Below are 27,885 nucleotides of genomic sequence, written 5' to 3'. Positions count from 1 at the left end.
GGACCACTGGTGCCAATGCAGAGGACACAGGTTCAATCCCTGGTCCGGGAAGATTCCACATGCCACAAAGCAACTAACCCATGCAGCACAACTGCTGAGCCCGAGTGCTGCAACAACTCAAGCCCGCACACCTAGAGCCTGTACTCCACAACAACTAGCCCACGTACCTAGAACCAGTACTCCGCAACTAGTTGCTACACCACACAAGAAGCCCGCACACCACAAAGAGTAGCCCCTGCTCACAGCAACTGAAGAAAGCCCATGTGCAGCAACGAAGTCCTAGCGCAGCCATAAATAAATAAATAATCTTTTTAAAAAAAGAAAGAAAAAAGAGCCATCTTTTAAAAAAAAGTCAATTTACTATACATGTTTGGGTCTGTTAACAACTCTCATTATCTTCTATTGACCCATATAATCTATCTTTATGCCAGTACCAAGAATGTCTTGATAACTGTAACTTTATAGTATGTCTTCAAATTAAGTAGTGTAAGACTTCCTTCTCTGTTCTTTTCAAAATTGTTTTGGCCATTTTAGCACTTTTGCATTACACTAGAAATTTTAGAATCAGCTTGATTATGATTGCATTGAATTTACAGGTCAGTTTGGAGAAATGGATGTCTCAGAAATATTAAGTCTTCAGATTCATGAACATGTCATACCTCTCCATTTATTTAGGTCTCCTTTACTTTATCTTAGCAGTGTTTTGTAATTTTTAGTATACAAGTCTCACATAAATCTTGGAAAATGTGTCCCTGAATATTTCATGTGTTTTTTTGAAATAATAAACTTTAGTTTTTAGAGCAGTTTTAGATTCATGGCAAAATCCAAGCACAGTGAGTTCCCATATACCCCACCCCCACATGCACACAACCACCCCACCTGAGTATTCACCCCTACCCAAGTATTTTTTATGTTACTGTAGTGTTAGTCGCTCACTCCTGTCCGACTCTTTGTGACCCCACAGACTGTAGCCTGGCAGGCTGCTCTGTACATGCGATTTCCCATGCAGGAATCCAGGAGTGGGTTGCCATTCCCTTCTCCAGGACATCTTCCCAACCCATGTCTCTCACAAGTGGATTCTTTTCCACCTGAGCCACCAGGGAAGCCTTATGTTATGATAAGTGGTATTTTAAAGTTTTCGTCTCCAATTATTCATTGCTGGTATAAAGAAAAATAATTTTTATATATTGACCTTGTATCTTGTGAATTTTACATTAGTTCTAGCAGCTTTTCTATAGAATCAGAATTTTCTACAGAGTTAACCATGTCATCTGTAAATAATAGTATTTCTTCTTTGCCAATCTCTATGTCTTGCCTTATCACCCTGGATAGGATCTTCACAACAATATTAAAAAGTAAGTGGTGAAAAAAAAGAGCAGTGGTGGACTTGCCAGGCAGTACAGTAGATAAGAATTTGCCCGCCAGTGCAGGGGACACCGGTTCAATCCCTGGTCTGGGAAGATTTCATATGCCATGGAGCAGCTAAGCCAGAGAACCACAACTGCTGAAGCTGCAGGCTGCAACCACTGCAGCCAGTGTCCTAGGGCCTGTGCTTCACAAGAGAAGCCACCACAGTGAGAACCGTACACCACAATAAAGAGCGGCCCTTGCTCCACAGCTAGCGGAAGCGCCACGTGCAGCAATGAAGACCCAGCTCAACCAAAAACAAATAGACTATTAAAAAAAAAAGGAATGACAGTGGTGAGAGCATTCATCCTTAGATCTTAGAGGGAAAATAGTCTTTCACTATTAAGAATAAAATGTAGGTTTTCATGGAAAACCTTTATCAAGTTGAAGAAGTTCCATGGTATTCAGTTTACTGTAAGATTTTCATAATGGATGTTGAGTTTTGCCAAAAGGCTTTCATGCATATCTAAAAGATATTTTTTCTTTATTTCTGCTAATGTAAATTATACTTATTGATACTTAAAAACCTTGCATCCCTGGGATAAGTCCTACTGAATCATGACATATTTACCTTTTATTAATAATATATTGCTGTTTAATAGTTTGTTAAAGATTTTTGCCTGTTCCTAAGGGACATTGCTTTATAATTTTTTTCTTTGTCTGGTTTAATATCAGTCTCATAAAATGAACTGGAAAGTATACTATCCAATTCTGTTTTCTGAAAGTTCTTCAGGGCTAAAGGATTGGTATTAGCTCTTAAATTTTTGGCAGAATTCACCAATAATACCATCTGGGCCTAGGAGTTTTCTTTGTGAAAACATTTCTTAATATGAATTTAATCACTTTCATTGATACATGGATATTCGGAAATGTTTCTTCTTGAGTCAGTATTGGAAAACTGTCTTCCAAGGAATTTTTCCATTTCATCTAAGCTGTCAAACATATTTGCACAGTTATTCATAATATCTTTTTATTATCTCCTTAATTAACAGGGTTTTAGTAGTGTTTTCTCTTTTTCTTATAGATACTGGAAATTTGTCTTTTTTCTTGATCATTCTATGTAATGTTGCAACTTTATTGATTTAAAAAAACCTAAATTTTTTATTTCATTAATTTCCTTCCTTTTTCTGTTTTCTGACTTTTATTATTTCCTTCCTTCCACTTCCTTTGGACTCAGATTGCTTCTTTTCTCCTAATTTCTTAAGGTGAAAGCCTCAATCACTGATTGGAGAACTTTCTTCTTTTCTAAGCTATACATATCTACTAAGCTGTATCCCATGAATTCTGAAAAGTTTCTTCATCTTTATTCAAAGTATTTTAAAATTTCTTTTGTGATTTCTAATTTGATCCTTACATTATTTAAAGATATGCTTTTTTTTTTGTACCAAATTTCTTTGTTAATACTTTTAAATTCCATTCTTATTAGAAAACATACTCTGTATGATTGTAATGTTTTACGTTTATTGAGACTTGTTTTCTAATTCATAACATGCCTAATGCTGTTGTTGAGTAGAGTGTTCTGTAAATGTCAGTTGGGTCATGTTGGTTGATAGTATTATCATCATCATCCAAATCCCTACTGATATTGCCAGTTTATCCTATTATTTACTAAAGGAGGAATGTTGAAACCTCTAACAATAACAGTCGGTTTGTTAATTTCTTTATCAGTTTTTGTTGCATGTATTTTGAAGCTTTGTTATTGGATGTACACACATTTAGAACTGTTATGTCCTCCTGATGAACTGTACTCTCAACTACTATGAGATGACCTTCTTTATTCCATATGAAATTTCTTGTTCTAAGATATCCTTTGCTATTAATATAGTCATGCTAGCTTTTTTCTGATTGGTGTTTGCATGGTATAACTTCCATCCTTTTACTTTTAATCTACCTGTGTATTTATATTTAAGATAGATTCCCTCTAGACAGAGCACAGTCGGGTTTTGTTTTTTTATCCTAACTGGATAAAAGTCTATCTCTGCCTTATAATTGGGGTATTTAGACCTTTATATTTGATAATAATTAATATGGTTGGGTTTAAGTATATCATCTTCATATTTGTTTTTTATTTTTTGTTTTCCCTTTTTGCCTGCCTAATTTTATATTAAGTATTTTTAGCACTCCAATTTATCTCCAATACTGATTTATCAGCTATGCTGCTGCTAAGTTGCTTCAGTCGTGTCCGACTCTGTGTGACCCCATGGACTGCAGCCTACCAGGCTTCTCTGCCCATGGGATTCTCCAGGCAAGAACACTGGAGTGGGTTGACATTTCCTTCTCCAATGCATGAAAGTGAAAAGTGAAAGGGAAGTCGCTCAGTCGTGTCTGACTCTTAGCGACCCCATGGACCGCAGCCTACCAGGCTCCTCCATCCATGGGATTTTCCGGGCAACAGTACTGGAGTGGAGTGCCATTGCCCTCTCCCTTATCAGCTATAGTTCTCTGCTTTTCCTTTTTGGTTTGGGGTTTTGTTTTTGCTTTTTTTTTTTTTAAGTGAGTGCTCTAGGGTTTAAAATCTGCATATTTTATCTATCACATTGCACCTTCAAATAATATCACTTGAAATATAACGTAAAAACCTAATAATAAACTTGATAACTATCATCTCATCCCTTCCATCTGTGCTACTATTGTCATACATTTCACTTCTATATATCATCTAAACCCTGGCATGCATATAATTTTTGCTTTAAATAGTCAATTGTATTTTAAATAAAAATTTTAATGAGAAGGAAGATAGTCTTTTATATTTACTCACATTTATGCCATTTCAAGTACTCTTCATTCCTTTGTGTAGATCCACATTTCCACCTGATTTTTTCCTTCTGCCTGAATAACATAAATTATTTCAACTTTATTTGTTAGAAAAAAAACTATTGTTTTGCCTTCAGTTTTGTTTTTATTGTTGTTTGTTTGGGGTTTTTATTGGCCAGACCATGTGGTCTGTAGGATGTTAGTTGCCCAACCAAGGATTGAACTTGGGCCCCGGCAGCAAAAGCACTGAGTCATAACTGCTGGGCCACCAGGGAATTCCCTTGCCTTCACTTTTGAAGAATGCTTTCACATATTTCCAAGCTATCATTTTCTTTAGCACCTTAAAGATGCCATTCTGTTGTCTCTGGCTTGCATAGCTTTAGTCTACAGTGATCCTTACCTTTGGTTTTCTGTGCATACTGTCTTTCTTCCCTCTAACTGCTTTTAAGATTTCTCTATCATTGGTTTTCAGCAACTTGATTATGATGGGGTTCAGTGTGAGTTTCAGGGTTTGCAGTTTTATCCTGCTTGGGGTTCACCAAGCTTCTTAGATCACTGTCTTAGCATATTTATCAAATTTAGAAAGGTTTTCACCATTGTTTCTTAGTATTATTTCTTGGTATTCAGAAAAGATTTAACATTTCTGGAGCTCTTTTTCTGCATAACTGTCTCTTGCATGGAATTCTTCCTCACAATTTTTAGCTACGTCAACCTCCCTGACCTCCAATCTCTGTCCCCACCAGTCAGTGAGACCACTGTGCTACACTTGCGACCCCCACCAGACCCTGCTCCATGATCCAGAATGTACCTCTAGGTAAAAGCCTAGGTGACGACAGAGCTCACTTCATTTGTCTCTCTTCCCTCAGGAATCACAATCCTGTACTACTTCTAGTCCAACATCAGAAAACAGGTGTTGCATACATTTTGTGCAGTTTCTGGTTGTTTACAGTGGCAGGGTAAATGTGATCCCTGTTACTCCATGATAGATTAAAGCAGAAGTACACTTATCCTTTTTTAAAAATCCATTTACTAACAATTTTGAGGAAGTAGTGGAAAGTAAACATGAGTTAAATCTACCACAGTTAGCTAGAAATTCACTTTAATTTTTAAAATTATAAACAAGACATAATAGTTTTTTAATAATTATCCCAAAACAGTGAGAAGGATAAAAACTGTTTCCAGCTTTTCACTGGACAGTCAAAGTGTGAGTCATAGTCATTTTCTTTACTAACTTTGAGAAGGATCTCCTGATAAAAAGAACTGTTCCCAAAGCTTATACTGCTTTTTCTCCAAACACAACACTTACCATTATCTAAGCTTAAGCTGGTTATTCAGGTGTCGTCTTGGCAATGTAACTTGTATGATTTTGCTCTAAGAAGTACAATTTTGAACAATATTTTTGTAGTTCTGGTCTCCTCTCTACCTTTACTGGCAAAATTAATCAGTTTCCTACACTTACTCTGGAAAATACCATTTGATTTAACAGAGAGGTAGCCATACTTTGTTTTAAAATTGTGGGGCGTTCCCTGGTACCTAGTTGTTAGGATTCTGGACTTTCACTGCCATTGCCCAGGATCAGTCCCTGGGTGGGTAACTGAGTCCCACAAGCCAAGTGAACTGCCAAAAAAAAGAAAAAAAAAAGATGTCAAAGTTTTATGGCTTTGTGCCACCATAGGACAGCATATCACAAGAAACAATACCCTTAGGGATCATTACAATAAAATCCAATAAAGTCCACTTTTCAAACAGTCAGCACTATATTTCTTATTTGAACTTCTCATTTTCAGCTATGATGCCAAGTCAACAGTCCTATAAATTATTTTGTCCCCTAGCTCATAAAGATTCATGGTGTATATTCAAACTGTAGCCCTATTCAACATTTACACTTACAGAGTTATTTTCTATTGCACTATTTCATCATTAATTTTACTGTTCAATGAACTACTTTTGTATCATGACAAATTTAATGCAACACAATAGTAACAGTAAAAATACAGGTTTTTACAATTAAGAATTTTAACACTATCCTGACACGAAACACATTATCGCAAATAATCTATAGTTGATAACTGAAATTATCTACCAATGCAGTCCTTGCAGTGAATAAAAAGAAACAATTAAGAAGGTAACATGGCAACCCACTCTAGTACTCTTGCCTGGAGAATCCCTTGGACAGAGGAACCTTGCCGGCTACAGTCCATGGGGTCACAGAGTCAAACACGACCAAGCAACCGACACATAAAATTGAGGAGATACTTGATGACACAAGTGTGCAGTTCATCTACTCTCCCACTCCTGCAGGAAGCAGGATGGGGCAGGCAGCACCTGGGAGGCAGGATGGCGCACCCCCACCCCTCCATCCCTTCTGGAAATCCTGGGGCCTCAGTGCCTGCAACAGCTGGCCTTGGGCAAATAAAAGACTAAGTTGTTTACTGGCAAAAAAAAAAAAAAAAGACGGTAACAGAACTTCCTGCTCACTTCACATTCTAATAAGGTTATGCTCAAAATCCTTCAAGCTAGGCTTCAACACCAGTACATGAACCAAGAACTTCCAGATGTTCAAGCTGGGTTTAGAAAAGGCAGAGGAACCACAGATCAAATTGCCAATATTTATTGGATCATGGAAAAAGCATGGGAGTTCCAGAAAAACATCTACTTCTGCTTCACTGACTATGCTAAAGCCTTTGACTTGTGTAGATCACAACAACCTGTGGAGAATTCAAGAGATGGGAATACTAGACCACCTTACCTGTCTCCTGAGAAACTTGTATGTGGGTCAAGAAGCAACAGTTAGAACTGGATATGGAAAAACTGAGTGGTACAAAATTTGGAAAGGAGTACAACAAGGCTGTATATTGTCACCCTGCTTAACTTCTATGCAGTGCCAGGTGCCGGTCTGGATGAACCACAAGCTGGAATCCAGATTTCTGGGAAAATATCAATAACCTCAGATATGCAGATTACCTCTCTAATGGCAGAAAGCAAAGAGGAACTAAAGAGCCTCCTGATGACAGTGAAAGAGGAAAGTGAAAAGGCTGGTTTAAAGTCAACATTCAAAAGACTACACATTAAAAAACTATACATTAAAATGATGGCATCTGTTCCCATCACTTCACAGCAAATAGAAGGGGAAAAAGTGGAAGCCATGATAGATTTTATTCTCTTGGGCTCCCCAATCACTGCGGACAGTGACTGCAGCCATGAATTAAAAGATGCTTGCTTCTTGGAAGGAAAGCTATGACAAACCTAGACAGCATATTAAAAGCAGAGACATCACTTTGCTGACAAAGGTCTGTATAGTCAAAGCTGTGGATTTTCCAGTAGTCAAGTACACATGTGAAAACTGGACCAAAAACAAGGTGGAGCACTGAAGAATTGATGCTCTTGAATTGTGATAATGGAGAAGACACTTGAGAGTCCCTTCGACAGCAGGGAGATCAAACCAGTCAATCCTAAAGGAAATCAACTCTGAATATTCATTGGAAGGACTGACGCTGAAGCTCCTATACTTTGGCCACCTGAGGCAAACAGCCAACTCATTGGAAAAAACTCTGAAGCTGGGAAAGATTGAGGGCAGGAGAAGTGGATGGCAGAGGATGAGATGGTTAGATAGTGTCACTGACCCAATGGACATGAATTTGAACAAATTCAGGAAGACAATGGAGGACAGAGGAGCCTGGCATGCTGCAGTCCATGGAGTAACAAAAGGTTGGACATGACTTAGTGACTGAACAACAGCAACAAATAAAAATTCTATGGAAATTTTAACTGATCTTACATTTTAAATTAGTTAAGTGTATGTGAACAGAATTGCCCCATCAGTTTTTCCTCTAAAACCATCAAATCAATTGCAAACTCCTTGACAGATCACCAGAGTTTGTGGACTACCTTTGAGAAACTCTGTTTTAAGAATAGGCATTCATATCTCTAATCAATGGAAGTACTTATTGATTATCAGTGCTTCACACAAAGATGATATTTAATACCCATATAATAAATTTTTAAACTATATTTTAGTTTTGTACATGTTAAGCTATTCTAAACTCTGAGGTTACAGTGGTGAAAAAGAGGGGTATTGTCTTTCTCTCTACTGGAAAGAAGCAGACAATATAAAGAAAACAGGTTAAGTTCATAAAATGTGAATGATATAAAATAAATAGTGTAATGAAATAAAGTGTGACTTGAAGAGAGCAGGAACTAATTTAGATAGAGTGTTCCGGGAAAATCTCACTAAGAAGGCCACAGCTGAAAAGAATGCTGAAATGAGAAGGAAGCAGGCATTGAGGAACTGAAAACATACTAGGCAGAAGACCCAGAAAGAGAAAAGGACCCAAGGCAGTGGTAGTGGTTTGGCCTTTTGGGGGGAACAGAGAGAAGGTTGAGGGGCCTGAAGCAGAATGAGCAAGAGAAATGAGAGGATGAGAAGAGGCTGGGAAAACACGCAAATGCCAGATTAGCAGAGCCTTCTGGGCTGTGGTGAGTTTGGGAAGCTACTAGAAGACTGCAAGCAAAAGAATGACAGGGGCTAATATATCTATACAAAAGTTTGCTGGATGCTCCACAGAGTATGAAAAAGCTGGAGAGAAGCAGAGCAAAAGTCCCTTGGAGATGAAAGGAGATGAGAGTCCCTTGGAATGAAAGGAAATCAAACCAGTCAATCCCAAAGGAAATCAACCCTGAGTATTCATTGGAAGGACCAATGCTGAAGCTGAAGCTCCAATATTTTGTCCACCTGATGCGAAGACTGACTCATTGGAAAAGACCCTGATGCTGGAAAAAATTGAGGGCAGAAGGAGAAGGGGACAACAGAGGATGAGATGGTTGGATGGCATCATCGATTTGATGAACAAGAGTTTGAGCAACCTGTAGGAGATAGTAAAGAACAGGGAAGCCTGGCATGCTGCGGTCCATGGGATTGCAAGGAGTCAGACACAACTAAGTGACTGAACAACAACAAAGAGCAAGAGCAAGGAGACCAGTTACAAGGATATTTAATAATTCAAGCAAGAGATGACTAGGGTGGAAGCAGTAGAGATGGACAGAACTAAATGAATTTAGGAAGTATTTTTCGTATACAATGGGTAAGACTTGCCAATGCATTGAATGAATTAATGAATGACATAATTAATGCATAGTCACTAAAATAGATCCACAAGGAGAAAGGTCAGCATGCACTGTAGAAGTTAAGGAAAGCTTTCTGGAGGAGGCAGATGAGCGCTGGGCTTTAGAGATGATCTAGCTATGGCTAAGAAGTAAAAACATAGGGATCCAACTGCAGACAAACCAATGAAGTGGGACTGAGTTTCTGTGTGTTTGGAGACTCATGAGTTGCCAGCTTCGTGGAAGTGTTGACTGTTGAGGAACAAGCAGGATAGAAGTGTACAATGGGATGGGAAGGGGTTGAATCATGGAGTATTTGGAAAGCCCAGAAGGACGAACTCTATGCCTACACCTGACACAATCCCCAGGACAGCTGTACCTTAGGCTTCCTACCAAGCAAACAGCCAATGAGCCCTTTGTCAAGTTCCATGCCTGGACCCAGGCACCCTTCTTACTGCCTCCCAGGAAAGGCCCAGAGTACTCACTGATGACATCAGGGTGACCTGTGAGTCAGCAGGCTGGGAGCTGGAACAGGTCCCTGGTACATTTACTGTCCCTGGCAGGTATGGCACACCTAACACTCTATAAATGCCTCAGATAACAACTAAGTTATCCTATATAGTCTAAGCTAGAGCGGACCCAAAAACAACTCAGTGCCTAAATAGCTCTCGTGGAGGTCTGCTCAGCTGCCTTTTACAATGCACAGCACAAGGTGCCAGGCACATTTCCCACATTAGCTCATTTAATAGGCACAATGTCCACCCTTTAGTGAGCTCATATCCGTATTTTACTGATGAGGAAACTGAAGGGCAGACAACTTAAGGTCACACTGTTAGCAAGACTCAGAGCCAGGACTCCTACCCAGAGTTGACTGATCCCAAAGCTCTCATCCTTTCATATCACAGTCCTAGAGCAATTTCATGGGCCAAAGCAACTGGAGTGTCAAACCTACAACTCTGGAGGGCAATTCAGCAGCTCTTTAGCTCGCCTTCCCACCTTAGCAGGAAGCCGTTTATCAGATTAACAACCCACCTGCTCCCACAGCAAAGAGCAGAGTCCTGAGGAAACAGAACTTGGCTTGGCTGGAACTTCTGTAATGACAAGACACAGGGATACTTCGGGCCTCGGAGCAGGGAAGCAACTTTGAGCTTTTCCCCTCCCCAGGGGGAGACTGGGATGTGTCCTGTGACTTAAGTGTCAGCATTAAGTAATAAAAAGAACACAGAATTTGGAGCCAGACAGATGTGGGTTTGAGTTACAACACATCTGTGACCTTGGACAAACCACTTAGCCTCTCCATGTCTCAGTTGCTTCAGCTGAAGAATGGTTTAATGCCACCTCCCTCATGGGACTGTCTTGGGCATTAAATGAGATGGCATATTTCAGATGCTTTCTCCACAACTCAAGCAAGAGCTGCCCTTTTCTCTCTCTCTCAACTGGACAGGGCAGCCATTACTGGTCCCACTTGTCCGATGAACAAACTGAGACTCCAAAGATTGAGAAGCCTACTTAGAAGTAGAGGTCATCTCCTAACTCACAAAATGAGGCTCTTTCCACTGCTTTTTTTTTTTTTTTTTGCTGGTTCCTCAAAAGCAGAAACAGCAAGCCCCCTAAAGCTTGTAGTTTTGCCTTGAGTATATAGCTGTCTGGAGCCTCCTCTTATTCTTGCTCTCCTTTCCCGAATTCTTATCTCACCAGTCTCTCTGCACACAAATCAGACTGATCATCATAAAGCAATAGAGAGGTTCACGGGCCGAATAGGAGGTAAACACAATTCTCTCCACAAGCAAGACAAACCCCCTCTGTTGGCACAAAATCATGACTCACTCAAGACCTTTTATGAGAGCCAGATGCTGAGCATGTCTATATCGCTACAAATTGCTTCCATGGTGTGTGTTGGTGGAGGGGAGGGGACCAACCAACATCTATATATATTTATACATTTACCAGGAAACGTGTTTATATTGTTTTCCAATCAGGATTTACCACAAGCCAGGAGTTCCACACCTAATGAACAGGCAAAACCCAGCCCATTGTCAACAGAGAAAAATCTATCTCAAACACAAAAGATTTTAAATCAAAATGGATGTTAGACGAGCAGGATTCCCAGTATTGCTGGGCAGCCAGGGCTGTCTCCAGCAGCTGACAGGGTAAGTGATAGCTGTTTCTGAGCTCAGACTTCATCCTGGAATCCTTAGAATCTTGACTTGGATAAATCTTTTTAATCTTTAGAATTTTCCTCTTGAATAAAAATATTCCCCAACATCTCTTGGAGGCAGACGACCACATATAACTTAGTTCCAGCCAACAGGATAAGCAGAATTGTTGTTTGGCAGCTTCTGGGAAATTTCTTTAAGATACACCCTAGATGTGCCCTTTGTCTCTTCCTCCCTATCCCTCATCCTCCTGCTTGGAACATGGATTAGAGATGCCTGGAGTTCATCTTAGACCATAATGATGAGGGCCACATCTGAAGGACAGCAGAATGTAAAGCTAGAAGCAGTCTGGATTCCTGAGTACTATAGAGCCTGAACTGCCTACAATAGACTTTTTTTTAATATAAGACAGAAATAAATGTTATTCTGTTTAACCCACTGTTTTTCAGGTCTCTGTTACTCAGCACTGCTCACAGTAGAAGTAAACATAACCCAGTGCCCTAAACACACCATCAGTTCTTCTTGTCCTTGGTCTTCTTTCTCTCCTGACACCCTGAGGCTCCAGGCCAAGCTAGCCCTGTGCTTCATAGCCCCCAACATGTTTAATTCCCACATCTTCCCCAATTTCACTAAGTAATCTTACATTCTTTGGTAGCTGCTGCTGCTGCTAAGTCTCTTGAGTCGTGTCCGACTCTGTGCGACTCCATAGATGGCAGCCCACCAGGCTCCCCACCCCCCATTCCTGGGATTCTCCAGGCAAGAACACTGGAGTGGGTTGCCATTTCCTTCTCCAGTGCATGAAAGTGAAAGTGAAGTCACGCAGTCATGTCCAACTCTTCTCGACCCCATGGACTGCAGCCTACCAGGCTCCTCCATCCATGGGATTTTCCAGGCAAGAGTACTGGAGTGGTGTGTCATTGCCTTCTCCTTCTTTGGTAGGGTGCTGGGTATAAAATAAACATTAAATTTTATTAATGTAATAATTTTAATAATAAAATAATTTTATTATATTGGAAAACAGTAGAAAAGGAAATAAGGAAAGCATTACATTTAAGCAATCAAAATAATGCCAGTGTGTCCACATCTGCCCCTTTGCCCAGCCCTCCCTATTTCTGTATTAAAAGCTTTTGAGGCCCAATAAAATAGTACATGTTGTCTGCAAAAAAAAAAAAATATATATATATATATACATACATATACACATATAACACACTTAGAGATCTATATAATAAGAAAGATACAGGACTTAAATGAAGTAATGTATTTGAATATACAAAACAAGATCTAGACAATGGAAAATTGTACTGTATTCTTGTATAGACCTACTAGTTTCCTCAAATTATTAATATATATGTCAAAAGTTCCAATCAGAATACAAACAACATAGTCAATGGAATTTTATAAAATCAGCTTCAAATTTATGTGAAGAATGACTGAAAATAGCCAAGAAAACTGTAAAAAAGAAGAACAGTTAAAGAGTCTTGCCTTACCAGAACATATTATAGAGTCAAACAGAAATAGAAAAACAGTTCAATTAAAAAGAAAAAGAAAATCCACAATCAATAGCAATATTTATGAAAAGTTAACATTGTAATTCCCTGGCACTCCAGTGGTTAGGACTCTGTGCTTTCATTGCTGAGGGCCACAAATCAATCCCTGGTCAGGGAACTAAGATCCCACAAGCTATGTGGCAAGACCAAAAAAATAAAAAGTTAACACATGATATATATGGAAATTCAGTTTGGTAGGAAGAGAATGGACTATTTAATAAATGATGCTAGTACAACTGGTTTTCCATATGGGAGAAAGTACAAAGGGACTCTAATCTTATACATTATTAAAAAGGAAAAAATTCCACACAGATTTTAAAAATACAGAAGTAAAGAGCAGTAAAAGAGTGAAAACAATATATTTCAAGAAAACTTTGGAGACTACATTAAAAACTGAAGATGGGGGGACATTTCTAACAAAGACTGGAAACCTGGAGACTAAAAAAGATAGATCATTTTAACTATATAAATGTTTACAACTTTCACGCCATAAACAAAAGCCACAGAGAAATAAGGTATCTGGGAAAATATTTGTAAGATAGATTTAAAAGTTAATTTGGACTTTTTTAAGTAGGAAAATATGGTGCAAAATATGATACATTAAAATGACTCCAAGATAACTTGTATATATGTGTTTGTATGAATGTCTGCAAAGAATACACTGGGGCTCCAAGAAGTCCTCTATGAATAGCACCCTTCTTTCTTGCTCAAGGCTCTGAAAAAGTTGAAAGTAAACAAACAGTATATATGGGGGCCAAAATGTCCTATTTTTAATGATAGAGGTAGAGTCCCCTTTACTGTATTCCACCCAGACCCTTAAGCCTCTTCACTATTAAACTCTAGGTTGCTCATAGCCAGGCTGAATACGTATATCTTTCTTCATTCAGTTACCTAGAAAAGGTGACTCTTCTGGTAACTCTCAAAATTTATAGTTTCTCACTGATTCTTTGTTTCGGAGTACACTGTACCCCCATTCCTGAGTTGATCACAGTATCAGAATGAGATCTGCTGATTGAATTAAATAGTCAAGGCTGTATACTGTCACCCATGCAAAGTACATCATGTGAAATGCCAGGCTGGATGAAGCACAAGCTGGAATCAAGACAGCTGGGAGAAATATCAGTAACCTCAGATAGGCAGATGACACCACCCTAATCGAAGAAAATAAAGAGGAACTAAAGAGCCTCTTGATGAAGGTAAAAGAGTAGAGTGAAAAAGCTAGCTTCAAACTCAACATTCAAAAAATGAAGATCATAGGATCTGGTCCCATCACTTCATGGCAAATATATGGGGGAAAAATGGAAACAATGACAGACTTTTATTTCCTTGGGCTCCCCAATCATTGTGGCCAGTGATTACAGCCATGAAATTAAAAGATGCTTGCTCCCTGGAAGAAAAGCTATGACCAATCTAGACAGCATATTAAAAAGCAGAGATATCACTTTGCCAACAAAGGTCCATCTAGTCAAAGCTATGGTTTTTCTGGTAGTCAAGTACAGATGTGAGAGTTGGACCATAAAGAAGGCTGATCGCAGAAGAACTGACGCTTTCAAACTGTGCTACTGGATAAGACTCAAGAGTCCCCTGGACTACACGGAGATCAAACCAATCCATCCTAAAGGAAATCAACCCTGAATATTCATTGCAAGGACTGATGCTGAAGCTGAAGTTTCAATACTTTGGCCACCTGATGTGAAGAGTCAACTCACTGGAAAAGACCCTGATGTTGGGAAAGACTGAGGGCAGGAGGAGAAGGGGGTGGCAGAGGATGAGATGGTTGGATAGCATCATCGACTCAATGGACATGAGTTTGAGCAAACTCCAGTAGACAGTGAAGGACACAGAAGCCTGATGTGCTGCAGTCCGTGCGGTTGCAAAGAGATGGACACAAATGAGTGACTGAACAACAAATCAAACCCATGCCTGGAGCTGGAGGAGGAGGGGTGTCAGTCACACTAACTGGGAGACTAACTATGCGGGGGGTGGAGTGAATTTCCCAAACAAGAAGTCCAAGAACATCCTGTAAGAGACGAGGGGAAACAGCCCCCTACCCAGCAGAAGTGTGAGCTCCCCAGCCTTGGAGAACCAGGTGACAGACAAGCTGAGACTGAAAGAATGAAAAAGAGTTAGCATCGGAAAGGAGGGGTCGAAGGCATTTGAGGCAGAGCAAACAGCATGTATAAAGCATGCAGAAACTGCTAGTATTTCAGTATGTCTGGAGCACAGAGTGAGATGAGCATTGACAAGAGATGATGTTGAACTGGCGTGGGCAGAGAGCAGACAAGGACTGTGAGCTTTTTGATGAGTGTTGTTTTTCAGTCGCTAAGTCATGTCCAATTCCTTGTGACCTCATGAACTGCAGCATGCCAGGCTCCTCTGCCCTCCACTATCTCCTGTAATTTGCTCAAATTCATGTCTATTGAGTCAGTGATGCTATCCAACCATCTCTTCCTCTGCCACTGCTTTTTCCTGCCTTCAATCTTTCCTAGCATCAGGGTCTTTTCCAGTGAGTTGCCTCTTCACATCAGGTAGCCCAAGTATTGATGAGGACAAAATTTATATTTCTAGGCAGTTTACCACTGGCTTGAGATACACAGATATGGGTTCAATCCCAATTCTCTCTCAATGGTTATGGGCAACTTCTCTGAGCTTCAGGGTGTTTTTCCTTTTTTTAAACTATCTAATCCATAAAATGCAACTATTACTAGCTCTCTCACAGAGTTACTGGAAGATTAAATGACAGGGTATATGTATGGCCTCTGACATATGGATGGTCTGGATAAAAAGTAGCTGTTGTTATTACTATCAGTGCCTCTCTCAGGCCTAGCATGCCTGCCCTCAAAGACCAAACAATAGTAGGATCAGTAAACACTGTAGACTGAAGGATTAGCTTTCCCTGTGAATCAGCTTTGCCCCTGAACACAGCTCCTTACTCCAGCAGCTCCTTAGTACCCTTGACCCTGTTCCCTGGTGCCCTCCAAATCTCAAGGTATTTCTAAAACTCAGCTATCAACGGGCTGGGGCCCCAGACTCCTGAGCCTCCAGAGGTGACTCTGCCCCATAGATGTGCTCAGAATGACAGTGAAATGACAACGCAACCAGGGCTAATCTGGACTGGGGAGAAGCCAAGAGGTAACTAAGGAGTCACAGCTGCCTGAGGGAGATCTGAGGAAAGCTGGGCTGAGTGAAGCTTCTCAGAGCCTTTGCTGGCCTTTTCTGGAAGATTAACTCCCTGCAGCAGGAACTCTAGAGCTTTAGCACCCCTTTCAAAGCCTATGCAGGGCTTCCCTGGTGGCTCAGAGGTTAAAGCGTCTGCCTGCAATGTGGGAGACTTGGGTTCGATTCCTGGGTTGGAAAGATCCCCTGGAGAAGGAAATGGCAACCCAGTCTAGTATTCTTGCCCGGAGAATCCCATGGATGGAAGAGCCTGGTGGGCTACAGTCCACGGGGTCGCAAAGAGTCGGACACAACTGAGCACTTTCACTTCAAAGCCTATGCAAGTGAAAAGGCTTACCATGTCTGAAAGTCTGGACTTTAGGTCTGTAACTCATATCTCCCCAGAGGCTGAAGGCCTTTCTGTGTCTCTATTCAGAGGCTGCTAGACACAGACTTTTCCAGGCACTCCTGAAGGGTATAGGGTAGTGGCAGATGTTGAGTATACTGTATTTACTTGATCACCAATATGCAGTCTGTAAAAGCTTCAACTTTGAAGTCACACAGAACTGGGTCTGAAACCCAGCTATGCTCCTCACTCACTGTAAAACTTTGGGAAAAGTACTCTACCCCGATCCTCAGTTTTCTCATCTGTAAAATGGGAACAGTATTGCTAAGAAGATTAAATAACATATGAGAGGTGCTAGATGTGATCCTTCATAAATATCAATTCTTTCCTTCCTTTGATGCTACCAAGCTCCTTTTCCCACTCTTGGATCCTTTCTCTTACTCTTTAGCCACTATCTTGTTTCCCATTCTTGCTGTGAACTGACCATCAGAAAGGTTCACAGTCCACTGGGAAGAATTCCCTCCCCAACCCAAGGCATTTGCACTCAGGCAGCAATAAAAGCCACAATCACTCCATCATGTGAATTAAGCATTATGCCAGATCTTATGCCAAGGGTGGGGGATACCATGAAGAATAATGCACAATCTCCTCCTTAAGAATCTCTTCCCCAGTGGGAGAAAGCAGCAGAAAAGAGCTCACAATAATACAGTGAGAGTGATAAAGGGGAAGCTACCCAGAGAGTCAGGGGGCATTTAAGGAGGAGATGACACATGCAGTAACTCTCCAAGGATGAGTAGGTATTCACTGCAAGAAAGACACTGAGAAAAGAGCAAAGGAAAGACATGAGCAAAATCAAGGAGGGGACCTAGAACTTGGCTTGTGCAAAGAAATGGGCAGTTCTGGATTCCTGGACAATAAAGTAGCATATAGCAGATGCCCAGTTAATATATGTTTTGGAAAAGCACAGAAAAGAGTGTGATGGGAAATACACCAAACTGTTCACCTACATTGAGGCTGCAAATACGGAGGAAGTCTTTCAGTTGTTACTTTATATTCTACTATATTATTTGTTACAAGTACATATCAATTTTATAATTTAAAAATATACTTTTTAATGCAGAAAAACGTTAATTTGGACTACAGTGCACAGAACAAGTTGGAATGGGGGTAAGTCCGAAGCAGGGAGACCAGTTGCAAGGCTACTGCAGGGGTCAATGTGCTAAACCAGAGAAGTAGCTGTGGGGATGGGGAGAAAGAAAAGTCAGGAGTATCAACACTGTGGAGTTGTGTGGGTGGTGGTACATGTACTGAAAAAGGGACCAGGAGTGAAAATCAACCTCAGTAAGGAGGGCAGGAGAGGTATAGAGACAAGAAGAGCAATTTTGTCCTTGTGGACACGGAGGTACCCAACGGATATCCAAGTGGAGCTGCTCAGCTGGTGACCTGAATATACAGCCCTGATGTTTAGGGAAAGACAGAGATGAAGGAGATATGATGGTGAGAAATAGCAGCATGTAAATCATTAAAGCCATGGGGACAGGTGACATCTATCTATCTCCAGCGAGAGTACAACACAGGTGAAAAAGAGAGGGTCCAGGGTGGACACCAGCCTTAAAATTAGGGAAAGAACTCATGAAGATGTCAGAGAAGGAACAGCTAGAGGATTAAGAAGAAAATCAAGAGGTCACAACGCCTTAGAGGAAAAACAGTTTGGAAGAGGGGATGATAATAGTGTCAAACAGTTCTGAGAGGTCAAGGAAGACGAAGACTCAAAAGTGACCTTGACATGCATGCCCACCAAGATCCCTGGGTTTCCAGGGAGGTGCCACTCAGAACGATCCTAGATAGGAAGGGCGGGCTATGGAGCCTCCATCCTTTTCATGGCTGTATCTGAGCTGACTTTCGCCCTTTGCTTTCTAGCCCCAGTAGTGCAGGACCCAAACCTTGTCACTGCGCTGTTTCTAAGCCTGGCCTGTTACATTCTGAGTTTTATAAAATCCCCTCAAATGGAATGGGCTGCAAACCATGAGTGCAGCACATGAAACACACCTGGGTGTCCTGGGAAAGGCACCAGTACTGGCGCATCTCTAATTCTTCCTTTGATCCTGAGCAAGCCATAGTTCCTTAATGCGCCTCCGTTTTCCCATCAGTAACTTAAGAGGATCAGAAGGGATCACTTTAAGGTGTCCTTCCAACCCTTATATTCCATGATCCAATATGCCACATGAAGAGACAGACTCCTGCTTTGCTTTTTCTGGGCAGAGACCTTTTGAAAATCTGGCTTTCTGAAGTAAAAAGTTTGTTCAGAAATCACAATGTTAATTAGCCATGGGTAAGAAAATCCCATGGACGGAGGGGCCTGGTAGGCTGCAGTCCATGGGGTCGCTAGGAGTCGGACACGACTGAGCGACTTCACTTTCACTTTCCACTTTCATGCATTGGAGAAGGAAATGGCAACCCACTCCAGTGTTCTTGCCTGGAGAATCCCAGGGACGGGGGAGCCTGGTGGGCTGCCGTCTATGGGGTCGCACAGAGTCAGATACGACTGAAGCGACTTAGCAGCGGCAGCAAGAAAGCATAAGCCCACCAGAGTGACTCCCTTACCCTGCATCCAAGTGTAGGACCTACAGTCATGTAGATTTCAAACACAATGAAGAAAGGAGATCACTCTGAATTGATGTCTGACTTCAGAGAAAGCCCTGCTCTTTAATCTCTTCTTTTGTGTCAGTGTCCAATGCGGGACAGCATAAGAGGGGTGACTATGCCCAGCTTCAAATCCCTACTTATGAGTTGTACTGCCTCAGGCAAATAGACTTTATCTAGCCTTTCTGTTGGAGAAGGCAGTGGCACCCCACTCCAGTACTGTTGCCTGGAAAATCCCATGGGCAGAGGAGCCTGGTAGGCTGCAGTCCATGGGGTCGCTAAAAGTCGGGCATGACTGAGAGGCTTCACTTTCACTTTTCACTTTCATGCATTGGAGAAGGAAATGGCAACCCACTCCAGTGTTCTTGCCTGGAGAATCCCAGGAACGGGGGAGCCTGGTGGGCTGCCGTCTATGGGGTCGCACAGAGTCGGACATGACTGAAATGACTTAGTAGTAGTAGTAGTAGTAGTAGCCTTTCTGTGGGAGAAAGCACCGGCAACCCACTCCAGTACTCTTGCCTGGCAAATCCCATGGACGGAGGAGCCTGGTAGGCTGAAGTCCATGAGGTCGCTAAAAGTCGGGCACGACTGAGAGGCTTCACTTTCACTTTTCACTTTCATGCATTGGAGAAGGAAATGGCAACTCACTCCAGTGTTCTTGCCTGGAGAATCCCAGGGACGGGGGAGCCTGGTGGGCTGCTGTTTCTGGGGTCGCAAAGAGTCGGACACGACTGAAGGGACTTAGCAGCAGCAGCAGCAGCAGCCTTTCTGTATATTGCCTTTCTCTGCTGTAAAATAAGAATAAGTACTTCATAAGACTGATATGATGATTAAATGAGTTAATATTTATAAAGCATGTAGAACAGCACCTGGTACTGTGTTAAGAAACATAACACACATGATTGTTAAATAATAATCATACATACATACATGCATGCATAAACTGGTTCACTCTCTCTGCTCTGTAATCCAGGATGTCAGCTTCACCTTCTAAACACAGTCAAGCAGTTCTAACCCACCCTGTCATGCTAGCAAAATGGATAAACAATTCTACCTTAAATCTTTACCCTATAACATGTAGGGGAAAAGAAACACATCTTCCAACAGCTATTACAGAACAAAAATAAAGCTTTATTTATTTATTTATTTTAAAGTGTGCTTATAATTGGGGACTGTGGTCAATAAGGATCAACCCCTTCAGCAGGGATTAGGTCAGTCCCACTCAAACCTACAGCTCAGGAGTAAGGCAATGGAGAGGGTCCCAGAGGAAGATCAGAGTATGATTTGATTAAGGGACGGAAGATGTTTTGTATAAGTGTCTACTAGATGACAAGTATCATGCTATACCGTAGGGATATAATCCTCGAAGTCACAATTCCTGCCCTCCAGGAATTCACAGCTTATAGGAGGAGACAGACAGTTATAACACAGCACAAGAAAAGAAACACAAACCTGAGAGTATAGAAAAACTTATACTATATATAAGTATATATATAGAGTATATACTTAGTCAGCCAGGCCAAGGGACAAAGACATATTAAACAGTGTGGGGTGGGGGGCTGTCAAGGAGCTTCCTAAAAGAGGTGAATTTTGAAGGATAAGCAGAACTTCATCAAGTGAAGAAGGAGAGAAGGAATTTCTAAGCACAGAGAACAACATGATCAAAGGCATAGTAAAAACAATTAGTTCAGAATGACTGGTACATAAAGTATGTGTAAGGATGGGGAGAGCAAGCTGTTGGGGAAGAGTGGTGAAATGTGAGGATGGAGAGGCCAGCAGACCCCACATCAGGTCAGATTTATGCTGAGAGCTACGTGGCAGTGGCAGGACCTCAACAGTTGAAAATCTAGGGTACGGGTAAAGTAAAAGATCAGGCAGAAGAAAAGGAACCAGGAAAAATGTGTTACCAGAGAAGTTAAAGGACTCGGGTGAAATAGAAGAGGAAAACATTTTTAAACAAAAATGACAAAAAGGGGTAGTTGCTGCAAAGAGATTAGGTTGGATAAAGTCTGGGAAGACTTGTGATTAGTAATTGATGTTGACCTTAACCTCTGACAGAGCAGCTTCAGTGATGGTGGAAGGACCAGGATTGCCTGGAAGTTAGTGAATGGGAGTTAAAAGTTGAAAGAATGACAGTACACTACTCTTTCAAAAATGTTTATATTTTGCAATAAATACACACTCGGGAACTTCCCTTCAGAAATTTATACTAAAGAAAAAAATGGGAACATGTGAAAAGACTTATTTGTAAAGGTTGTAATGTTAATTATAGCAAATAATGGGAAATAACCCCATGATTATGGTTTAAAATGGCTAAATTAAAATGCATCCATAGAATGGAAATTTTCATACAGTAATTAAAAAATAACATAGAATACTCATTGACAGAAATGTCAACTTACAAAACAGAATACCCAGAATGCTTTCAATGTTGACATAAATGACTATTATAAGTGCATAGAAATAATACTGGGAGGATACAAACCCAAATGTCAACACTGATGATTACTTTTCAGAAGTGTGATTATGGATGTTAGAAATATGTTCCATTATTTGTACTTCCCAATTTTTCTACTACTTTATTACTTTTATAATGGAAATACAAAGAGCTTGCCCATAGTAAAAGGAGAAATAAATTAACTTCAAAGCAAATATGCTTAGGCTTCTCTAGGCTGGAGAATATTTGAGCTCACTTACAGTTGAAAGAAAAAGAAGAGGCAAGATTGAAGCTAGGGGAGAGGGAGAAGGAGATAGACCCTGAAAGATGAGGGGGTACACAGGGATAAAGGCCCAAGGGACATGAGGTGAGGATGACAGAGGACCCAAAGGCAATGCAAAAGAGAAGTGATCACGGAGGCACAATCACCTGCCACTCGGTGTGTGGAGAGCAGGGAGAAGATTAAGGGGATGGAGGAGAATGGAAGAGGTTTACTTACAACAGCTGCTGTGGGGAATTAGGAAATCAATTAACAATAAGTGAAGGGATTGTAAAGAGGCTCCAAGGGAGGGCCCAGCTGCCACAGAGGAACAGGAATTGACCCCACTGTCAGTTAATTTATTAGCTACAGCTAAAGAGAAATATGTGGCCTGGATCCGTCCAATGCATATCCAAATAATATCCAGAAGACCTGACCCAGGCTAAGTACACCCACTAAGGACCATACTAATGTACTGGCTAATGTAAGCCCATCTCTTCCAGTTTGGTCTCATGCAGTTGTACATCTTCATTGTAATCATTATTAAAAAATAAATCAAAATAAAGGAAATGAGTGAAGCCAATAAAATGAAAAAGAGTCTAAGGAAAAGACACTTTATCAGCCAGAATGATGAAATGTTAAAAGATCACTAACACATTGAACCAAAATACACAGCCAGCTGTTCCCAGGACTGCTGGTGCTTGTTCAGTTCCTCAATGAGTGAGTGCAAAACTTGTCCTAGTGTCTGATTATTTATAAAGAGTCTCTGACAGGTAGATGATTACAAGATATCCCTGTCTCATATGGTATCAGACTTTCCTATCTGACTAGTATAATCATTAGTATTCACCTTGAAGGGGAAGTATCAGCAAATTCAAGATTGTTAGAAAACAAGCAGAATCCTCATATTATATAGTTTGTGTTTTTTGGAATCACTCCTTGGACTGAAAGGAGTCCAAATCATATATCTGATAAGGGACTGATATTAAGAATATATAAAAACTCATAAAATGCAAAAACAAATATAACCCAATTAAAAAGTGTACAAAGGACAGGAATAGACATTTCTCCAAAGAATATACACTAACAGCCAACAGACACATGAAAAGGTGCTCAGTACCACTAGGGAAATGCAAATCAAAACCACAGTGAGATTCCAGTTCACACCCATTAGGATGGAGACTATTATTATTTTTTTAAAAGGTAAAAAAACAAAGTGTTGGCAAATTTGGAACCCTTATGCACTGCTAGTGGGAATGTAAAATGATGTAGCTGCTGTCAAAAACAGTGTGTGGTCCATAAGAAATTAACCATAGAATTAGCATATGATTCAGCAACAGTCTTTTTGGATATATACCCAAGGAACTGAAATCAGGAATTCAAACAGATATTTCTAAACCAATGTTCATAACAATATTATTCACAATAGCCAAAAGGTGGAAATAACTCAAATGTCCTTTGATGAATGAATAAACAAAATGCACATATATACAAAAGGTTTTTGTTCAGCCTCAAAATAATGAAATTCTGATACATAATACAACATGGATGAATCTTAAAAACACAGCCAGAAATAAATAAGCCAGAAACAAAAAGACAAATATTCCATGATTTCACTTGTATGAGGTAACTGTGTTCAGTCACTCAGTCTTGTCCAACTCTTTGCGACACCATGGGTTATAGCCCACCAGGCTTCTCCCTCCATGGGATTCTCCAGGCAAGGATACTGGAAGTGGGTTGCCATTTCCTTCTCCAATGAGGTAATTAAAGTAGTTAAATTCACAGAGACAGAAAGTAGTCTAGTGGTTATTAGTATCTGGGGGAGAGAAGAATGGGGAGTTATTATTGAATAGATACAGAGTTTCAGTTTGGGATGATGAAAAATTTCTGATGTTGGAAAGTCATGATGGATGCACGATAATGTGTACTTAAAGATGCTTACTTCTTGGAAGGAAAGTTATGACCAACCTAGATAGCATATTCAAAAGCAGAGACATTACTTTGCCAACAAAGGTTCGTCCAGTCAAGGCTATGGTTTTTCCTGTGGTCATGTATGGATGTGAGAGTTGGACTGTAAAGAAGGCTGAATGCCGAAGAATTGATGCTTTTGAACTGTGGTGTTGGAGAAGACTCTTGAGAGTCCCTTGGACTGCAAGGAGATCCAACCAGTCCATTCTGAAGGAGATCAGCCCTGAGATTTCTCTGGAAGGAATGATGCTAAAGCTGAAACTCCAGTACTTTGGCCACCTCATGCGAAGAGTTGACTCATTGGAAAAGACTCTGATGCTGGGAGGGATTGGGGGCAGGAGGAGAAGGGGACGACAGAGGATGAGATGGCTGGATGGCATCACTGACTTGATCACTCACAGATGTGAGTCTGAGTGAACTCCAGGAATTGGTGATGGACAGGGAGGCCTGGCGTGCTGCGATTCATGGGGTTGCAAAGAGTCGGACATGACTGAGCGACTGAACTGAACTGAACTGAACTGAACGCTACTGAATTGTATACTTAAAAATGGTTAAGATGGTATATTTTATGTTATATATATTTTATCACAATTAAAGAGTCTATTTAAAAAGGCTGAACATACAAAAAAAGATGGGAAAGTGCAGTTAAATGTTCACAGTGGTTACCTTTAGGGTTTGGTTTACAGGTTCTTTTTTTTCTTTACACTATTATTTTCCACATTATTAACTTCTGAAATGAGAAAAAAAGGTTTTTTTTTCACTGCTGTACCTTCTGATGAAAAATATTTCCATCAAGCACCAATTTATAAAATGTCAATAATGATTTTTTTCCAGAGCAAATATGGAGTTTACTTAAGCATTATACAAAAATAGTTACAAGTAGTCTGAATAGCAGAGAAGCAATTTTGATATTTTTTTGGTGGAGTCTAACTTGGAATCTCTTTTTTCTTTCAGATGATTATTTACTGTGTCAGCAATAATCTTTAAATTATAACTATATACTGAAGATAAGATCCAGCTTCTTAATCAATTCAACAAACATTAGCTGAACACTCAGGATGTATTGGACCTAAGCCAAGCTGCTCAAAAAACCCTTGCCCTTTGAGTCTAAATTATAAGGGGTGATCTTGATTGACTGAAAGTTTTTTCACCCTTTGCTATCACCACTTCTATCCCTGGGGGTAACCATGGTTAATCATTTGGAGTATATGCCTAAAACCCTTTTTCAGTGTACACCATATATTCTTTTTGACAAATATAGCTTTAAAAATTACTTTCTAAATTCCGCACTAACACCTTTCTATGTTGGTACAGGAAGAACTATCTTTTGTTTGAAGTTACAAAATTGTTTGAAGTTACAAAGTAGTTCAAAGTAAAGGTACACCATTATTTATTTATTTACCCATTTTCTCACTGATGTATATTTAAATTGCCTACCACTTTTTGCAGAACTACAAAAATGATACGACAAAAATCCTTGAATATTTATCCTTGTAAGCTCCTGTAACTATTTCTGAAGCATGAATACCTAAAAGTGAAATTACTAGATCATGTCATACACTTTGAATTTATGCTACTTAACTGTATTTTATAATCCATGTGTGCTACCTTAAATCTTTCCTGGAACAATGTATTTATGTGTTTATACACAGAGTGGGGATTTTACTTTCAAAAGACACAAAACTGAAAGAGGGAACTTTGTCTTTTCAGGAAGCCCACAGAACTGGAAGTGGGTCAGGAATGTTTGGTGGAGACAGAGTAGACTGAGGGATTTTATTCTTTTTGTTGCTCAATCTCCTTTTAACCTTTTTTCTTATTTAGACAATAGAAAACAATTTTGGACAACTGCCTATAGCTTGTACCAATGAATAAAAAGACATTCTTACTGGTGAAGCTGCCCACCAACAAAATGGAGATCCCCTAGAAGCTTCCCATTATAGGAACTGTCCAAGCTGAGGTGATATGGCCCATAAGAGAGGCCACACATTGTGCTGGTTAAAAACACAGACCCAGGAGGCAGGATGTCTCGATTTGAGTCTTCCCTGGTGGCTCAGATGGTAAAGCGTCTGCCTGCAATGCGGGAGACCCTGGTTCAATCCCTGGGTTGGGAAGATCTCCTGGAGAAGGAAACGGCAACCCATTCCAGTACTCTTGCCTAGAGAATCCCACGGATGGAGGAACCTGGTAGGCTACAGTCCATGGGGTCGCAAAGAGTCAGACATGACTGAGCGACTTCACTTTCACTTTCTGATACTTAGCTGAAAGACATTGGGCATATTACTTAATCCTTTTATGCCCCAGTTTCTTTATCAGTAAAACAGGAATAATAATAGTACCTTCCCGATAGAGTTGTTATGCATCATTTGTTCTCTCCATATTTAAAAATATCTTTCAAAAGAAAGAAGGAGGAAATTCACTTTCTAAGATTATATACCTTGTATCAGTTTTTTAAAAATCCCCATAGAAGTTAAATCACCCAAGATGGGGTTGGGAGAGAAAAGGTCTTGAGGGTAAGGCACTGATGAAGAATTCTGGTTCCCAATCCCTCAGAAGTGGGTGAATTCCAGAGTTGTTTGGGGAGCAACATCGTAACAAGGAAACCAGCAAAACACAGGAGTTGGAGAGACCATCGTGAGAGAATATTCAAAGTAATTTTAGGAAATTCTCTGGAGGGAAACAGCAAGTTAAGCATCATATCTCATCACGGTGAAGTGGAAAGAAAACTGGATGGCAGTCAGAGAATGGGGTTTTGGTTCTAACACTTGCGCCACCTTGGTCAACTGACTTCACCTGTCTGAGCCTCATTTTCCTTAAAACAAAATTACTCTGTACCTTACTTTCTTCCGCTCTCAAAATCTTTGATTCTGGCAATCAGTAACCAAATTTAGGAGACATTTGATAGTCACGGCCCTCACACTAAGGCAAATGAAATGCTGTAGTATATAGTCCTTTCATTAAGGAGGTCAAACAAGGGAATCCTGGAAGGCTGAGATGTGGAATTGGGTGCTCACTGAGGGATGTTCTCTAGGGAATAATATGGCTTAGTTGCCTCTTTCAAAGTCACAGAACCATAGACTGCCAAAACTGGAATGTATCCAGTCTCATCTTCTCATTCTGCAGATAACAGGAGGCTCAGAAAAGTTAAATGACCTGGCCAAGGTCATCTAGCAATATGTACAGAGCCAAGACTAGACCTCAACCTTCTTAACAGGTCAGAGTTTTTCCCACTATCCCTGCTGTCTGTAAACGTGAGGCCACAAGGGCCTAGCACACAGTAAGTATTCACTCACATATGGTTTTTAATTGAACAGTATGTTGGACACAGCAGGGCTGGGGCTAGGGTAAGACAGAGGGGGTACTAGTGTCAGGTGCCAACTTAAAGGGGGAACACAAAAAACTCAGCATTCAAAACATAATATTTTTAATGCACTATCTAAAAAATTAAAAATCCATGAACAAAATACACAATATCAAAATTCTAAATAAAGACAGAATTGGACTCTGCACTTGTGCAAACCTGCCTCACCCATCTCATCCAACTGGAACTCTGGTTACAATAAAATTTTGTTTACAAAAGAAGGTGACTAGCCACAGCCATAGTTTGCACATTTGTTTATAATACTGCATTAAAACATTATCTTGATTTCTGATCTTTTTGATGTCCCCTTAAATTTTGCACTTATGGGGAATGTCTTACTCTTTACACCCTAGTGTTGCCCTGGGCAAGACAAGGAATATCCCTACCCTCAGGCCCAGGGCATACTATACCTAAAAACCCCAGGTTTCCTGGCCTGAGGTGGAAGGCTCCCGAAAGGGAATCTGGGGGAGGGATGGGTTTTGAGGATACACGAATTTCCTCAGATTATAGTCAAGACACTGTGTTCACAAACCGTTCCCTGAGGAAAAGATTTTTTTTTCCATTTAATTGGTTTATTTGTTGTTAATAAATTGGCATCACGTGAAGAAGTGAGGGTGTGCTCCAAGGCAGGCTCCTGTGTGCAGTAAGTCTCAGGCCAGAGACACTGCCTTGAGGCAGGGGCAGGACACAACAGGGCACCGCCAACCTGTGCCACAGGGATGGCAGGAAAAGCCCCCCACACACTCCTGGG

General features: G+C 40.5%; 1 protein-coding gene across 4 annotated transcripts in view; it reads left to right on the top strand.

Annotated features, from left to right (window-relative positions):
• RPAP2 (RNA polymerase II associated protein 2) overlaps nt 1-25,425 on the top strand; it is a 127,508-nt gene extending 102,083 nt beyond the window's left edge. For 2 of the 4 annotated variants that reach the window (XM_005204296.5, XM_005204294.5), the window contains one exon: nt 24,731-25,425. In XM_005204296.5, coding sequence (XP_005204353.2) covers nt 24,731-24,734 — 4 coding nt within the window. In that variant the 3' untranslated portion in view covers nt 24,735-25,425. Of the gene's footprint in view, nt 1-1,332; nt 5,910-11,240; nt 12,226-24,730 lie in introns of those variants that run through there. The other 2 variants (XM_059884623.1, XM_024989413.2) reach the window with 2 other exon arrangements.
• The last annotated feature ends 2,460 nt before the right edge of the window (nt 25,426-27,885 follow it).

This window comes from Bos taurus, chromosome 3 (genome assembly GCF_002263795.3).
Source record: "Bos taurus isolate L1 Dominette 01449 registration number 42190680 breed Hereford chromosome 3, ARS-UCD2.0, whole genome shotgun sequence".
NCBI classification, from domain to species: Eukaryota; Metazoa; Chordata; class Mammalia; order Artiodactyla; family Bovidae; genus Bos; species Bos taurus.
Note: the sequence above shows the minus strand (reverse complement) of the source record. Positions and strands in the feature narration are given on the sequence as shown.